General features: G+C 38.5%; 1 protein-coding gene across 1 annotated transcript in view; it reads right to left on the reverse strand.

Annotated features, from left to right (window-relative positions):
* The window catches only part of TMPRSS3 (transmembrane serine protease 3), a 45,873-nt gene that overhangs the window by 12,894 nt on the left and 14,328 nt on the right, over positions 1–18,651 (reverse strand). Inside the window, exons 11-12 of the mRNA XM_087722114.1 lie at positions 17,263–17,405; positions 15,258–15,452 (exon numbers count right to left, since the gene is read on the reverse strand). Of these exons, the coding sequence (XP_087578240.1) occupies positions 15,258–15,452; positions 17,263–17,405 (338 nt within the window). The remainder of the gene's footprint in view (positions 1–15,257; positions 15,453–17,262; positions 17,406–18,651) is intronic.

Below are 18,651 nucleotides of genomic sequence, written 5' to 3' on the forward strand. Positions count from 1 at the left end.
TGTATGTATACAGTATATGTATACATACAGTATACATATGTATACATACAGTATATAGATTATGATGTATAATCTATACATCAAATTTGTGATATAGATATATATATATAATGTGGGGTTGCCTCTGAAGATTATTTAGACATTATAGTGACATTTCCTCCTAGTATGGGAGCAGAGCTCCCATTCATGAGTTATTTCACAAATATAGGTTTGTTATTTAAGTCACAAAGTATTCATTATTCTCAATCTATGTGCATTAATAACATTACATACACTTGTGGTACAGAATAGTTTTGAGAAGTTGACTGGTTGCCATTTAGTATATTGTCCAATTCAAAGTATTCATTTTGAGTTTTAAAAAACTTCACAATCCAGGACCGGAGGTTTGAACGATCAGCTAGATCCATTATGTACCTAACCATGCATATACTTTCAATGGAGTGTCCTTCTGATGCCATTATCAGAGACAAAGTTGTTTCTCTGCTGCCAGGGCAGTGGCAGTTCACTTCCTTATGTCCTTATATTCTTAAGAGCAAACTTTTCCCACTGTCTTATATCCTGTTTTTTAAGATATACTATTTTCTTATCTCTGCAAGTTTCATTTTGACTGCTGGTGACTGCCTGGACAAGCCTCTGCAGTTTTCTTGGCAAAGTTTTTCGGAAGTGCCTTCCCATTGTTTTCTTATTTCTAGGGGTGAGAATGACAGAGTGTCATCCAGTTTATGGCTAAGATGGAACTTCTGCTTTCATGAACTGTTCTTGAAGAATTAAGGTTTGCTAAACTTGAGATACTTTTTCTAGAAGCTACAAAATATTATGTTGGTGTTGGCTTCCGGGGAGTGGCCTGTCGCCGGTCGGCAGCTTAACAGAGCTGCCCCCAGAATTCAGGATCGTTATCTACTCAATATCAAGAAGATAACTCTTTTTTCAGACAAGAAAAAAGCAGTGAGGAATCTCAGCTGGTAAGAATCTTCTTTGAAGTTCACAGTTTGTTTCTTTGTGAGCTGTGGACGGAGGGGGAGGATCGACCCAAAGCTGAGTCATTCAACTCCGACCTGAACTTCACAGCTGTTATTCACAGCACGAGACAGGATCCCCTCCCCCTCAGGACAATCTTTAGAAAAGAGACTATTAAAAATCAATACGAGCAAAGACCAACCTGTGAACTTTTAAACCTTTCTCTATCTGAAATACCAGCTTCAATGTTATAAAAACCTCTTTTGCTTAATTGTCTTCAAAATGGCGTTTACAGCTTCTGCATCTGTTATCTCCGGCTTCCTGCTACAGAAGTAAAGAAATAATCTCTTATAATTTAATTAGAGCTACTCCCTTAAAGCTTTCAAGACTCTTTGTTGATTCAGACACATTCCAAACATTCTAAACGGACTTTCTCTTTTGAAATCCTCCGTAAAACCCCTTGGAAAAAAAAAAAGGAAAAAAAAAAGAAGGGAAAAAAGGGGGGGGGAGGAATTTCTTTTTCTCCACATAGCACAGTGGATTAGTAATTTAGAATAAATAATTAAAACCAAAATATAATGGCATCCAAATCAACCTCTGTTAAATTACCTCCGAAAACGTCTCCCTTACCTGGCACAAAGTTGCAGCCCCCACCATCTATGCCCCCTAGTGGAGATGTACTAACAAAAGAATTTTTTCTGGAAATGTTCAAAGAATCCAGAGAACAGAACTTAGAAATGTTTAAAGAATTCAGAGAACAGAATCTAGAAATGATTAAAGATTTCAAAGATGAAATAAGGAATGAGATGGAAGTTCTATATGACAAATTCGATACCAGGGTCACTAAAATGAATGATAATATGATGGGAATTGTAAATGTGATAACAGAATATATTTCTGGAATGGAAGATAATTTAGAAACTCTCAATGAAGCTAAAACTAACCTGATATCCAAAACTGAAGTGGTGGAACAAAAAATTGATAATGCTGAAAAACAAATTATTATGATACAGTATAAGCAGATGGAGCTTGCATTAAGAGTGAGGGGGCTGCGTGAAGAAAAGCAGGAGAACTTAAAGCAAATGTTTTCTGAAGCTTTTGACCGTCTGGTGGGAAAACCGGGATCCAATTTTGATTGGCAGATTGACAGGATTTTTCGTGTTAACTCATGAGCGGCAAAACAAAGGCAACTTCCCCGAGACGTGGTAATATACTTTGTTACAAGAGAATCTAGAAATATGATACTACAAGAGTCCTACAATACTAAGCTTCAAATTGGTGCACAGGACCTGATTGTTCTGAAAGAAATACCGCCTCAGATGCTAAGAGCCAGAAGAGATTATGCTTTTCTGGTGGAAGAGCTCAGAAGGCGCCAGATACAGTACAGATGGGATGCCCCATTCGGTATTATAGTTACAATGGACAAACAAAGATATCATCTCAGCTCTGTATGGAAAGCTCGTGATTTCTATCATAAGATTCTGAAGATGGGATACCCTGAACCTTCGGGATATGGTGAAAAACCACGAGACGAACAAGATAAACAGCAAACCACACAACCATTAGATAAAATGTATCATCTCCCTCTTCCGGAAGGGCAAGGAGTCAAGGAAAAAAGATCCAACCGCAAGACCACCAGACAAACGGATAAACAAGCTACTATGCAACAATCTCAACAATCATTGGCCACTGACCAAGGAGCTACTGCAACAAGCTCAGAAGCTGTGGGAGGAGCCAAACCAAAGGTGAGACAGGCCTTGCGGGAGGCTCTAAAAAAGCTTCAGGCAACCAAAAATGACAACTAAGATTTTGACATGGAATGTTAACGGATTGAACTCTCCACAGAAAAGAAAGAAAATATTTCATTATCTTAAACAGTTTAAGAATGACATAATTTGCTTGCAAGAAACTCATATCAAATCAACCGATCAAAAATATTTGTTTAACCCCAAACTGGGCCAACATTTTGCGACCTCAGCCATGGAAAAGAAAAATGGCATAGTAGTATATTTAAGAAAAGACATTAAAGCTGAGCTAATTGAAGCAGATCCCTTTGGAAGATATATTGCATTAGATTTAATCTTAGAAGGGAAAAAGACGTTACTTTTGGGAATTTATGCTCCTAATCAACAACAAGATGGATTTTATAGAAATCTCCATGCTAAATTAGTACAGTGGGATTTTGAGTCTTGTATATTAATGGGTGACTGGAATGGCGTGATCGACACCAAAAGAGATAAGAAGACAGCTCGCCCGAACACCAAATTTCGAGCTAAGTTACCCAAACCCTTTTTTGACATGCTGGACGACTTTGAATTGCGAGACGCTTGGCGCGAGAGGCATGCAGAAGAATATGACTTTACCTTTTTTTCCAATAGACATCAATCTCTTTCAAGGATTGATTTTATACTAATTACAAATGATTTACTTTGTAGGGTGAAGAAGACAAAGATTATGGCGAGAGTTCTTTCAGACCATAATCCAGTCTGGATGGAATTGGGAAGGGTAGCCCAGGCAAGAAGGTCCTGGAGGTTGAATGAAAACTTATTTAGATATGAAAAGTATGTTAATGATTGTAAAAAATTGCTATCGGAATATTTTGTCTTCAATATGAACAAGGGTACATCTTTGGAATATGTATGGGATGCAAGCAAAGCGTATATGAGAGGAGTATTAATGAATATAAATAAAATACATAGATACAAACAAGGGCAAAAACGAAAAGAATTGGAAGAGGAAATTAAAGGGAAAGAGTCAGAATTAACATTGAATCCGGGAGATACAAAGATTAGGGAAACAATTGCTATATTAAAATCTCAGTTTGATATGCTGATCTCTGACCAGGTAGCTACTAGTTTATTATATGCTAAACATAATACTTTCTGCAATGCAAATAAACCCGGTAGGTGGTTGGCTTATCAGATTAGAAAAAAAAGGAAAGCTCGAAATGTATCCAAATTGTGTCACAGAGGGAAGGAAGTGTTTCAACAGGAAGAGATTCAAAAGGTATTTCGGGAATTTTTTACAGAGTTGTATAAAGGGGATAAAATCAAGGACGGAGATATAGACAAATACCTAGATAAAGAGAAAATCCCCCTAGTCAGAGAAGAACATAGGCATAAGCTGAACCAACCTATAACCTCTGGGGAAATTTTGCAGGCAATTAAACAATTAAAGTTAGGGAAAGCACCAGGCACAGATGGTTTAACAGCTGTTTATTATAAATATCTACAGTTAGAAATGGTAGAACCCCTCAGAGAATTATTCAATAAAATTCAATCGGGAGGGAAAGTGCCTCCCTCGTGGAAGACTGCGTTCATATCGTTGATACCCAAAGAAGATCAAGACCTTACCCAACCAAAAAATTACAGACCTATTTCATTACTTAATATAGATTATAAAATTTTTACTAAAATATTAGCAAATAGGCTAATGGGGGTAACTCAGCAACTGATACATACCGATCAAACTGGTTTTATACAGGGCAGACAGATGAAGGATAACGTTAGATTAATTATCAACGTTTTAGAATACCTGGGAAAGAACAATCAAATCCCGGCCGCATTCATATTTTTGGATGCGGAGAAAGCCTTTGATCGAGTTAATTGGCAATTCCTGCTGAAGACATTGCAAAAAATGCAGATAGGAGATGGCTTTTTACGGTCAATTGGTGCAATATATCAGCAGCAAACAGCCCAGATCATTGTCAATGGAAGTCTGACAGACTCCTTTCAAATTGAAAAAGGTACAAGACAGGGCTGTCCTCTGTCCCCATTATTGTTTATTATAACTTTGGAAATACTGTTGAATAAGATACGGGGCCTGGGCGGTCTAAAAGGGATCAAAATTAGACAGCAAGAATATAGAGTTCGTGCATTTGCGGATGATCTGGTTATAATATTGGAACAACCGCAGGAATCTAGTAGGGTATTATTGAATACGATCAATCAATATGGTCAAGTCTCGGGATTTAAAATAAATCTAGGAAAAACCAAAATAATAGCTATAAATATGACTATCAAACAGAAGGAAGAACTGGGGGCGACGCTAAGATGTGAGGTAGTTAAAAAAGTTAAATATCTTGGAGTTAATATCTCAATTTCAAATGGGAAATTATACAAGTATAATTATGAATCACTTTGGCATAGTACACAGTTGGAGTTGAAAAGGTGGGAAAAACTGCATTTGTCCTTGCTGGGTAGAATAGCGGCAGTAAAAATGAACATTTTACCAAAATTTTTATTTCTTTTTCAAATGTTACCAATACTTAAAAGAGATGCGAATCTTTTAGAATGGCAGAAGGGTATCAACAAATTTGTGTGGGCAGGAAAGAAGCCGAGGGTAAAGATGAAAATAATGCAAGATGCACGTGAAAGAGGAGGATTGAAATTACCTAACTTAAAATTATACTATGACGCAGTGGCATTATCTGCAATTAGTGATTGGATTCATCTAACTAATGACAGAATTTTGAATATCGAGGGATATGATTTGTTATATGGTTGGCATGCTTACCTGTTATTTAACAAAAAAACGGATAAGAAATTTAAAAATCACATCTTAAGAAATGCTTTATTGCGGGTTTGGAAAAAATATCAACATAAACTAAATGATAAAGTGCCCATGTGGGCAATTCCTAGACATGCAATTGAAAATATGAATGTAGAACAAAAACACGATAGAACCACTTATAGACAACTTCTTATCTCAGAAAGAGGGGTGATGGAACTAAAATCTTTAGAGGTACTTAAAGAAGAGAAGGTAGTTCAAACGTGGTTTCAGTATGGTCAACTACAAGCTAGGTGGAAAACAGATCAAAAAACTGGCTTTGTAAAAGTTGAGGATAATTTGTTTAAACAAATAAGAGATCAAAGCTCAATGCATATAAAGAGGATATATAATGTATTAGTACAGATGGATTCTGAAACGGAACTGATTAAGGATTGTATGATAAAATGGGCTCAGAATGTCGAGGAACCAATAATGCTTGATACATGGGAAAGAATCTGGGTAAGAAATGTGAAATTTACACAAGCACAAAACTTGAGAGAAAATTTTTATAAGATGTTTTATAGATGGCACCTAGATCCTAAAAAGCTTGCCTCTATGTATCCAAATGTTCAACCTAAATGTTGGAGATGTGGTTCTTGTGATGCTACATATTTTCATATATGGTGGACATGTCGTAATGTTAAGGCATTTTGGATAAAAATATGGTGGATCCTGCAAAACATCTTTAAAAGAAGGATAAAATTTACCCCCCAGCTGTTTTTACTGGGTATATGCATTGATTTTACAGTAGCAGAGACTAATTTGATCCTGTATTTAATAACGGCAGCAAGACTCTTGGTGGCGCAGTATTGGAAGAAGAAAGATTTACCCACAATTCAAGAATGGACTTTGAAAGTTATGAACTTAGCCGAAATGGCCAAAATCTCAGCATATCTCAAAGAACATTCAAACGAGAGATACAAAAGAGACTGGAAAAAGTGGATTGATTACATAAAAAGTAAATATGGGACTAAAAAACTCCAGATAGCTTATGCTTAGTATCAGTAATAATTTAAATTGTTTAAAATTTGGGTAACAGTAAGAAGCTGAGTTCAATGTAGAGATATTTCAGACTGTGATTGTTCAAAAATTATACCATGTATGGTCTTTGGGAAGTCGGGGGGAGGGAAGGGAGGTGGGGATTTAGGGGGAGGGGGGAGGGGGGAAATACAATATGTGTTAAATTCCATGATTGTATTTGTATACTGTGGCTTTTCAATGTTAGTGCGAAAATAGTACAAACCGAATATACTGGAAGGTAATAGATACCGAAGGAAAGAGTCGAGTGAAAGAAGAAGGAGGGTGGAGAGGGTGAGAGAGAGGAGGAGGAGAAGGGAGGGAGGGAATGGAGAGGGAGTGATAGGGTTAGAAAGAAGGGGAGGGGAAGTAGGCGTAGAGGGGTGTGTGAGAAGGAAGAATGAAAGTTGGAGGGGGTTGAAAGAGGGTGTATGGCAGGCCAAGGTGGTATACTGGGTTTGTATTGTAGAGGGCATTTTCTATATAAGTGAGGGCCGTGTTTATTATTCAATGTTATATGCCCTGATCAAGCACAGTGAATATGTGATTGTATAGAATGAAAACATAATAAAATATACATTGGAAAAGAAGATTAAAAAAAAAAAATATTATGTTGGTGTTGTTGTTATTTAAAGCGCTTTTCTTATGGAACTTCACCAGTGATGAAATTTTTATACCACGTATTCTGACTTTTTCTAGGCAGGCCAAGAAATTATTATTAGTAGTAGTAGTATTGCACATCCCTAAATATCATTAAATATATTGAGTAGGGTTTGTCTTAAGCAAGGATTACTTCATGTTCCCAATGTGCAACCATGGTATGAAATTGTTATTATCCTTTTCTTTGTACTAGGATCCTTTAAAACACATTACTACTTGTGAAATCTAGTTCTCTTAAATGCTAGATGAAAAGCAAGTTTCCTATTTCTAAATACTGTATGTCTTGTGGTTGTAATGCAATCTGTGGCAATACAGGTGCTTTACTCCGTTGGCAGTTCTTAAATTGTTGTGTTATCAATTTCTCAAAAGGGAATGCATGCAGACCCCAGTGTGACCACACCATGACAAAGGACTAACTGTAACGTTCCCTATTTTCAAATCCCATTGAGACTGTCCCAAAAAAGGAAAAAGACCTCGTGTGTGACATCTGTGTAAGTTATGTTTGCAGTTGTCATGTGATGTTGACTGTGAACTCTCAAGCCACTTCCAGTTCAGTGGCCCAGGACAGCAGATTGAAGTCTCACAAACCCAACAGTCTAGGACAGTGGTTCTCAATCTGAGGTCCATGGATCCCTGGGAGGCTGGGATGTTGTCACAGGGAGGGGGTGTACAAAGGCTTGAAGAAATGTTATGATTTAAATCTTGTGTTAAGTCTTGGGGATCCATGGTCATGATCCATAGCCACAAAAGGTATTTTCTTCCATGATGAAGAAAAGGTTAAGAACTAGTGGTCTAGGAGATTCCACTATCAACTCCACAACAAAGTGGAGCAGCAACAAATCCAACTGCTTCCTAGGGGCCAATCTCAATCATGGTACTTCATATTTGGCTAATATATGGCACAGTGTCTCTAAAAATCATTAGGTCTTCTCAGAAGACAATCCCACCCTCCCTGGCCCAAGACTGCAATTGATGTCAGACTCAAACCCCATGTAGGTATATTTCAGAAATGGAAACATCCCCCACTGGACCCAACCTGGTTGTACAGGCCTAATTAGCTGCCTCATCCAACACCATATCATGGATGAGGGTGGCCTTACTATATACCAAACTAGCATTTAGCAGCAGCAACCAGAGGCCAGGACTACTGAGGATCTAGTCAATATTGAGGACCAGAAAGTGAGATCATCCTAGAGATTGGTATTCCTTTCCCCAGGAGAGGATTACTTCTGTTCCCTATTGTAGGACAGAATAGACTTTCTCTTTATGTGATGTAATAGTTAAGCCACTGGATCAACACTGGGAATAACAGCTTCAAGTCTACCAGCAGCCATAGTACCCCATTGGGTGGTTTACACCATCAACCATCCATATCTGCTTATTCCAAGTCCTTGGAAATAACTTGATTGACAAAAAGAAATGCCAAATCCAGTCTGAACATCTCTCTGACTATGTGGCAATCATATAATAATACTGATTTGAACACAGCTTGACTCTGGTGCTTCCTAGCAAAGACAACACAATCTGTGTTATCTGACCAATTATGGGCTACCCTAACACCCACTGAGGCACTGTTTTGACATGGTTGTGGATCTTGTGTGCTTTAAGGAAGGTGAGAGCTATACCTGAGGTTCAATTAGATCTCATCAGTCAGACAAAGAGTGTCTCTCCCATAAAACTTATGGTGAGATGTAAATTACTGAAACTTACACTGGCTTGGTCATTGCCCAGGTCAACAAGGACCAAGTTAGGTATTGGGGTTCCTGGACATTTGGTGAAAAATGGGCTACAGGACTCAGGACTGTTCGCTGAGCAACCAGGGCCATCAGCTGCTGGGTGTTTACTTATCACAAATATACAATGGCAGAAAACAAAGAAATAATAATCTATTGTTACAGATCAAGTCCAACAAGAAGAGAATATTTGATATGAATGCACCACATCTGGAAAACAACATCCAGAATCAGAAATAACAAAATAAAGACTAGCAGATCAATGATTTATAATACAAAATAAAGTATTGACAAAAGCAGCATTGGAAGAGCTACAAAAGTCTACAGAAGGCAAAGAAATCAAAGACTTGCCATATGTACCCCAAAGGCAACTCAGAGGGAGTTGGCAGTAGCAGAAGCCAACACAGATTTGAATTGTTTTCATTCAGAAACCAGTTCTATCACCAAAGAAGAAAAATTTAAAGAAAAAATAATTGAACATCTAGAACAGTACAAAAAGAACAGAATAAGATTGCCTGCTTTGAAGTTTGTTCCAAAGAAACAGCTAACACAAGCATTAAAAGATGCCAATACTGTAAGAAATTGATGAACAAGAAGACCAAAAAAAAAAATCTACTGTATTTTTGGGAGTATAAGATGCACCTTTTTCCTTCAAAAAAGAGGCTGAAAATCTGGGTGCACTGAATATACACTGAATACAGCATTTTGTGCCTCCAAAACCCCCACCTCTTCACCCAAATGGCTGTGCAGAGACTGTAGAAGGCTTTTGTCAAAAGAATTGCACGCATAGCCTTTAGGAGGCTTATAGAGAGCTCCTGGGGACTGGAGAAGGCAGAAATGAGTGAAAAACTGACCGTTATTTTTGCTCAATTGCCCCGCCCCAAGTCCCCAGGAGTACTCTATAAGCCTCCTAAAGGCTATGCATGCCATTCCTTTGACAAAAAACGGGCCCATTTTCACAAAAAATTGACATTTTTTGCTCATTTGGGGGGGGGGCTACGCTCCAGGAGCACTATGCATGCCCCCTAAAGGTATTCATGCCTTTTCTGGAAAAAAAGGGCTCATTTTTGTGAAAAAACGGGCCATTTTGGGGAGGTTTGAAGAGTGCATTTTTTTTTTAATTTACCTTTTCAAAACCTTGGTACATCTTATACTCTGAAAAATACGGTAATCAAGAAATACTAATTAGAAAAGAGGAAGATAACAGCTAACAACAAATAACAGCTATAGCCAAGATCAGCAGATACAAATCTTGAGTTGCAAGTTATAGGCAGAATCTCCAATTTCAGTCTAATCAGAAATGTTTCTACCAATCCATCAATTGTGAAACTGCAGTGAATAACTTAATACCTGACAAGGAAGAAACAGTGAAATTCTGGACACAGATATGGAATAACCCAAAGAAATACAACAAGAACGGAGATTGGCTAAAGGAGGCAGATAAGAATAAAAAAGAAATGGAAATAAAAGAACTGGTAATAACAGCAGAAATGATGGAGAAAAGGGCAAGGAAAATCAAGAATTGATTAGTACTGGGTGAAGATGAACTGCATGGTTTTTGATTGAAACATCTGACTACTCTACACCTATTCATTGCCAAGCAGTTTTAAAACATACTGCAAAGAGGTGAAATTGAAGAGTGGCTAACATCTGGCAAAATGTACCTGATAATGAAAGATCCAACAAAAGGGGCAGCACCAGGCAACTACAGGCCAATTACTTGCTTACAAACAACTTTAAAATTGCTAACTATTGTGGCAGCTGATGCAGTCCAACAACATATAGTGGAAAACAAGCTCTCTCCAACTGAGAAAACCCAAACAACAGAAAAACAAAAGACCAACAACTAATTGACAAGATGATTCTGAAAAACTGCCAGAGAAGCAAGACCAACTTGTATGTAGTGTGGAATGATTACAAGAAGGCATTTGAATCTCTTCTATATGATTGAATAATGAAGTCCCTACAAATAACAGTAAGTAATATCAGGTGATTTGTGCAAAAATCAATTATACAATGGAAGACACAGTTGCTGGTTAATGGTGAAAGACTGGGAGAAATTAATATCAAGAGAGGAATCTTTTAAGGAGACTCACTTTCACCATTACTGTTTGTAATTGCATTGATTCCTCTGTTAACAATACTGAATAACTCTGGGCCTATCTATTAAACATCAAAAACATCTACCAGGCTCTCCCATCTCCTTTTCATGGATGATCTGAAACTATGGGAAAACACCATCTGAAACAGAATCACTGCTCAACACTGTCTGTATATGTGGTCCAGATATAACAGTGGAGTTGGGACTGGACAAATGTGCCACACTCAGCATCAAAGAGGGAAAAATAGTGAAAACTGAAAGAATCAAGATCCCAAGAGACTGGATGGAGATGATCACTGCAAATACCTGACAATCTTTCAAGCTGACAACATTAAACATACTGAAGTAAAGAGAAGGTGAGAAGTGAATACATCAAAAGAATGGAGAAGTCCAAACTCAGTGAAGGAAACACCATCAAGGCAATTAAAACATGGGCAATTCCAATCTTTAGATACACGCTAGAAGATTGGACTGGACTCAAGGGGAACTAAAGGCCCTGGATAGGAAGACCAGAAAAAATAATGACAATGAATCATGATCTTCATCCTTGCAGCTGTGTTGACGGACTACATTTATCAAGGAAAATAGGTGGGCATGGAATGTTACAAGTAAATCAGACAGTTGAAGGAGAAAAAAAGGCCATTGGAGGAATATCTGAAACACAGAGAATAAGATGCACGGAAGCTAGTGTACCAGGAAGGCTTACTAACTACCGAGGAGGTCAAACTGACCTCCAAGAAAGAACAAATGAAGAACAGAAAAGAGACATTGGAAGACAAATTATAACAGGGCCAGTGCATTTTAAAAAAAAATATCAGGCAAAACAGATATTAAGAAGACCTGGCAATGATTAAGAGCAGGAAAATTGAAGAGACAGAGGGGCTAATTCTGGCTGTACAACACCAAGCCTTAAGAACAAATGCATACAAAGTCAGAATTGAGAAGACAGCAACAAGTGCCACCTGTGTAAAAAAGCTAAAGAAACAGTCAATCACCTGGTTAGCTGCTGCAGAAAGATCACCCAGACTGATGACAAAGGCACAACAAGGTAGCAATAATGGTGCACTGGAAGAAGTACCATTTGCCTGCAAGCAAGAACTAGGGGGACTATAAAATACAGAAAGTACCAGTGGTGGGTTCCAGATTCTGTTCCAACCGTACCGGTTGGAACGGGCCCGGTGTCATCCACATGGAAGTGCACAGAATGTGCGCATGCATCTTACCATCCAGTGATGCCTCCGCAGCCTTCGTGACACTCCAGCTGCTCGGCAGAGTGTCACGCAGGTGCTGTACATGCCGTGCGCATGCGTGGAAGCACCAAAGACTTTAAAGACAGGTAAGGAGCGCAGGTGGATGGGTGCACCTTCTGGAGTACCGTACCGTAACGGTATCTGGTGCTCTGGGCAGGCTCCAGTATGCCCATACCGGGATGTACTGCCTGCAACCCACCACTGGAAAGTACCAAATTTTGTGGACTAAAAATTGCGCTGGAGTATAAGACGCACCAAGAGGTAAATTAAAAAAGGGTTTTGCCTTCCCCGGCCCCCAGGAGCACTCTGCAGGCCTCCCAAACCCTCTACATGTCTCATTTCATTGTGAAAAGCTGGGCATGCAGAGAGTTTGAGAGGCCTGCAGAGGCCTGCATTTTCACTAGTTTTTGCCCTTCACAGCCCCTGGGAGCACTGTACAGGCATCCCAAACCATCTGCACATCCATTTTTGTGAAAAACGGGATATGTGGGGTGGGATTTCAGGAGGCCAAAAATGCTGCATTCAGTGTATAAGATGCACCCAGATTTCCACCCTCTTTTTTTGAAGGGGGGGAGATACTTCAAAAATACAGTAATAAAAAACAAAGAAGTTAAAGTGCTTTGGGACTTTAGAATTCAAATAGTATCTGACACATAACACCCAGACTTAACAATTGTTGATAAGAAAGACAAAAAAGTCTGGATAGAGGGCATGGCAATACCTGGAGAAGTAGACTAGAAGAGAATGAACTGCAGAAGATAACAAAATATTATGATCTGCAAATAGAAATAGAATGACTGTGGCAAAAGAAAGCAAAGATAGTACCATAGTCATGGATACCTTACATGCAATCCCAAAACAATTGGAGCACCATTTGAATACCATCGACATTGACAAAGTACCAAAGCCAAGCTGTGTTCAAATATGTAAGTAAGTGAACATATATTTAAATAAGTTCAACATTCAACTGGTATCTAACTGTATTTCTATCAGAATTCCATATATAGTATACAGTAGCATTCAGTAGTCTCCTCTCCCCTTTTATATGTATTTCTTCCATTCTTGGTATAGAACCTTAGCTCATTCTTTAAACATGTCTTTAGTTTGTTCTGCTCAGTTTGGCCAGATCTTACATTCTGGTTTCATTTTAAAGCAATCAGATTATGGATAGGATATTTTTTTTAAAGGACCAATGGTTTACAAATAAGCTTTCATTTCCAGACTGCACAAAGTCATCCAAAGAAGGTTAAAAAAATCTCTATTGTAAAAGTATATTGTGTAGTTACAGGAAATGTTGCAGCACTTTTGTTAAAAAGTACAAAAATTATCAAAGCTGAAAATTAATTGTAGAGCATTTTGATGAATGCATGATGATGATGATGATGATGATGATGATGATGATGATGATGATGATGATGATGATGATGCTGCTGCTAACTGTCTCCCTTCCATTCTTCTCTCTATGGATAAAAATCAAGATTTCATTAGGAGACCATTTTGGGATACTGAACAAAGTCCTAAGTGCTTTCATAAACCCATAGGTTTGTATATGTGCCAAGTTGCATCCCGCATGAAATTTGTGCAACTATTTTGGCCATAAATAGCTTGACTGATGCTGGAATGTAATTTGCCACATTGCCTATAAAATTTAGTTTATAGTGTGCTCTTTGGGCAGCAGAAGTGACAGGATTTACTTGGGCCGTTAATTTCCTAGAGGCTTGAAATACTTTGTCCAAGTACTTAAATATCTTACTTACTGTAATTCATGGGAATCAATTGACCACTTGTTCCTTTGTCTGTGGTTGAAAAAACTAAAAGTTGTGATTCCACATAGTTGATAACTATGTTCTTCATTACAGAAGGGTGCTGTCATTGTTAATGCAATTTACTGTCAAACGTATATGGAGAGTTCATATGGAGATAATACTAGTGAACATATTTACATAGATCTGCAAAATCAGCATCTCCAAAGTTTATGGAAAGATGTTGACTTAAAATCAGAAGATCTATACATAGACCAATCATGGGAAAGGTGCTAGGCTAACAATGATGCAGCTTTCATGTACAACAAATGTTCTTCCTAAATTGTCATTGCATTCTAAAACTCTTTCAATGGACTTATTAAAAGTGTAGCTTTTTGTTCATCCATAATTCGCTGATAAGGAGCTATGATTCTGTTTCATTTACAATAGAGCTTGTTCATTCCTTTACTGCACCCATTGCATAGTCTAAGGATTGAGCAAGGACTGCTGAGAAAGAGTGATAAAAGAGTGATAGCATCAGTCAGATGACTAGATCACTCTTAAGCTGTTTGCCATTCTGCAGATTAGTAAAATATTACATTGGGAGGTGCCTCGCATGAAGCCTGCTTCTCTCTTAAGAATACGTGCTCATATTCCTGAAATAATTGCCTCTGATTGGCAATGCAAAACCAAGCAGGAAATGATTAAGCATAACTTTGCAAATCTAATCTTTCTTCTATTTTATCCCTGGATAAATAGAAGCATACTAGGGTGTGGCAGGACTACCATACTATCAAAGTTCAATTGGCACTCAGCCTTATGGCATGCTGTAAATCTTTGCATGTTATCAAAGTCTTTCTTCCTATTACAGGAAATGAAGAGTTGGGTTTGGTTTCTTCCCACCCACACAATAAACAATTTCAACTGGATTTCAACAATTGCCCCTACAATTGCCAACTTAATATAGTATAACATCAGAAAATCCCTTTCTGTTGTGCCATTCACATATTTGCAACAACAGAGGAAAACACAAACATCTGCAGGGAAGAAGGAATTAAGATGACAAACACAACCACATCATTGAAGTCCATTTCCTTTTACATTGATGGATGCCAAAAAGGGTTGGAGTCTGAGGCCGCCATCTTGACTATTTTATCCCCCACTACTGATGTCCCCAGGGGGGGCGGAGAAAAGGTTGCAAATGAGCAAAAGGAAACATAATTGTCTGCCTGCTCCCACTGGATACAATACGCTTAAGCCCAGAAAAGAAACTATCAAGAGAGTAAACCTCCATTTGTTCATGTATCCAATCCAGATATGAGGTGATGCGACTGTAGACTCCAGGTTTGTTTTCTTCTGCACAGCCCACCCCAAAACTGGTTGTTCCCACCAACTTCCAGGTATTCAAATCTTTGCATGCCAGTGGCCCCCCGCTGTCTCCCTGAAAGAGACAGAAAAACATAATGTGGCCATGCCTGAAAAATATTGCACTACCTGAGCCTATATAGTCTGGAGAACATTTGCTACCTTTTAATTACCTCATACTTTAAGGACTGCCATCTTAGAAAACAGTAGAGCAATTAATTAAAGAAACAATTGTAAGCTTTTATTCAAGCTGCTTAGCAACTGCAAATGAAGAGGAAGACTGTCTCTGTGATGAGTTCACAGCATGACTTTTCTGAGAGACTGACAAAAGTTTTATGAAAAAAGAAACTTCCTTTTGTCATTGTCATATAGCTCAGTATTTTCTCAACCTTGGCCACTTGAAGATGAGTGGACTTCAACTCCCAAAATTCATAGCTTTGCTGCCAGGGAATTCTGTGAGTTGAAGTCCACACATCTTCAAGCAGATATGGTTGAGAAACACTGATACAGTTTATTATAGCCTATCAGGCTGATCATGGCTATTCTCTACTACTGTCTCCCTCAACTTGGGCTTCTCCATAAAAGATAGGAAACAACATCCAGAATCCCAAACCATCATCTCCAAAGGCAACATATATGAAGAGGGATATTTCTGTAAGAAGCAGGAGCAGATCTTTGCCAAAAACTTAAACTGAGTTCTTCTATATTTAACAGCTAAGCTTTGGATTCTTGCCATTCTTCCTTTTCTTATATTCTCCTAAACAAAACATAGTAGGTGAATTTCTTAATTTACAATATTCCCAGTGATGTTTCTGCACATCTCCTATATCAGTGATGGCGAACCTATGACACGCGTGTCAGTGCTGACACGCGTAGCCATTTGGGGTGACACGCACAGGATTTCATGCGATTCATCCTCGGCTCCTGCACGGCCGCCGAGGATGAAAGAATCTGTGCTGGAGGAATGGGGGGGCGGGACATGTGATCTCCCCCGCCCACACTCACTTACTGTATCGCCGCCGCCCCTTTCTGAGCGCAGGGGCTGCTGGTAAGGCGTGTGTGCCGTGCGCACACACGTCATCAGCGCGGTGAGGGAGGACCCGCAGGAGAGGAGCGCGGGAACAGTGCGCGCCTCTCTCCAGTCAGGCCAGCACAGAGAGTCTACTCCTGGGACTGTCGGTTACGACCGCACCACACTTATCTCAGTTCACGGCAGGGCTGTGGAGTCTGCTGCTTCCAGCTCCACGTCCTCATCAACATGCCGCTCCGGCCCGCCCCCACTATGAATATTCATATTCTTCGCCCTCGCGTCACTAGGAATATTCACAGCAGGGGCGGGCTGGAGCGGCATGTTGATGAGGACGTGGAGCTAGAAGCAGCCGACTCCACAGCCCTGGTTCACGGCACCCCAAACAAGTTCAATAATATCAAGGGCAACATACGAAATCGACTGATGAACAAAGAAGTTACTAAGCAGGTATGTTAAATAATTTGTTTTTGGTTTATTAAATACAATTATATATTGCAATTATACATTTTTGTAGTTTAAACTATAAATTGCGCAAAATTATGTTTTTGTCGAAGTGACACACAACACGAGTTATGCTCGATTTTTTGCCGATTTTTGACACACCACGCCAAAAAGGTTGCCCATCACTGTCCTATATCATTTTTATTTGCATGCATTTATAATTTGACCACAGGCTGATGTGACCCATGGACGTTTTTCGATGGCTGAGATAAAGAAAATTTGTCATCAAATGCCACTTAGAGGTCTTCTTTAAAAGATAGTATGTTTGCATAAGACTGACAGCAGAATTCATATTTTTAATACACATTTAATCAAGAATAAAATTTAGACATGTAGCAATAAGAAATGTTCTTACCTGACAGGTGTCTATGCCTCCTTTTAAATAACCTGCACAGAGCATTGATGATGCTACAATTCCTCCATAGACCTCTCCATGATTGCACACTTTGTTAGAAATTAGAGGGACACCAGCATATTTCATGGTTTCTGAAGTATCACCTGATATCCCAAGAAAAATAATTAGCTTTTCCATTTCTGTGATAAGATGACTTTGTAAAAAAAAAGCTATAAGCAGCGATAAAATATACACTATAACCTAAGATGATTTCCTACAATTTAATATATTTTATTAGTCTTATATTCATAAATATATATATATATTCATTAACTATGTTTATATATTGCTGTTTTATAAGATATTGGATCATATGTATCAACTATTTTTGTTTATTTGTTTGTTAAGGAGGAATTTTAATATCCAAAAAGAATTAATTCAAAACAATTTAGAAATGTTTGACACTCAATGAGAAAAACATTAAATTATGAATCTCAACTAGAGAGGTGAAGTTAATTCCCACTACTTTCCAGTGGATGAAAATTAGGATCAGGAATGGAGCAGTCTTCCCAAATCTGACTTATTTTGTGTATGATCAACTAAAGTAATTACTGTATAATTTTTGCAACTTAAAAAAATGAATTTTTTGTCATGTATATGTTTTTTCATGATAAGCATTTTTTGTGTACAGCATTTTCTGCTATGCACATTTTGAGATTTGTCCTAATATAGTGCAATTTTGAGCTAGTTTGGTTTAGTAGTTAAGGCGTGGCCCAGTAATCAGGAAATTGTGAGTTCTAGTCCTGCCTTAGGCATGAGTCAGTCACATGGTGATTTTTTTTTTTAACTACCAGTTCTGTGAGTGTGGCTTGGTGGGCATGGCAGGGGAAGGATACTGTAAAAACTGCATTCCTTCCCCACTCCAGGGGAAGGTTACTGCAAAATCCTCATTCCCTCCCGATCAGCTGGGACTTAGGAGACAGAGAATAGATGGGGGCAGGGCCAGACAGAGGTGGTATTTACCAGTTCTACGAACTACTCAAAATTTTCACTATCGGTTCTCCAGAACTGGTCAGAACCTGCTGAATACCACTTCTGAGCCAGTCACTCTTCCTTAACCCAATTCACTCCACAGGGCTGTTGTGGGAAAAAGAGGAGGAGGAAGGAGTATGTTTTTTTGCCACCTTAGCAACATAAAGTGGTGGGATACATTTTTTTAAAAAAATCAACATTTTTTTTAATGTATGTAATTTTAAAGCAGGAATTTCAATGCAAAATTCAGAGGAGTGCAAAGTCAAAAATTGATCATATTCAGATCAACCTAATCAAATTTTCATATATTGCAAAAGTAATGTGTAGTATTTATACGTAGGAAGTAGACAATTTGGTATTGTCAGATGTTTGGAACAT

Source organism: Thamnophis sirtalis, unplaced genomic scaffold (assembly GCF_051295495.1).
Source record: "Thamnophis sirtalis isolate CommonGarterSnake01/CBP01778 unplaced genomic scaffold, rThaSir2_p1.2 scaffold_8, whole genome shotgun sequence".
Classification (NCBI taxonomy): Eukaryota; Metazoa; Chordata; class Lepidosauria; order Squamata; family Natricidae; genus Thamnophis; species Thamnophis sirtalis.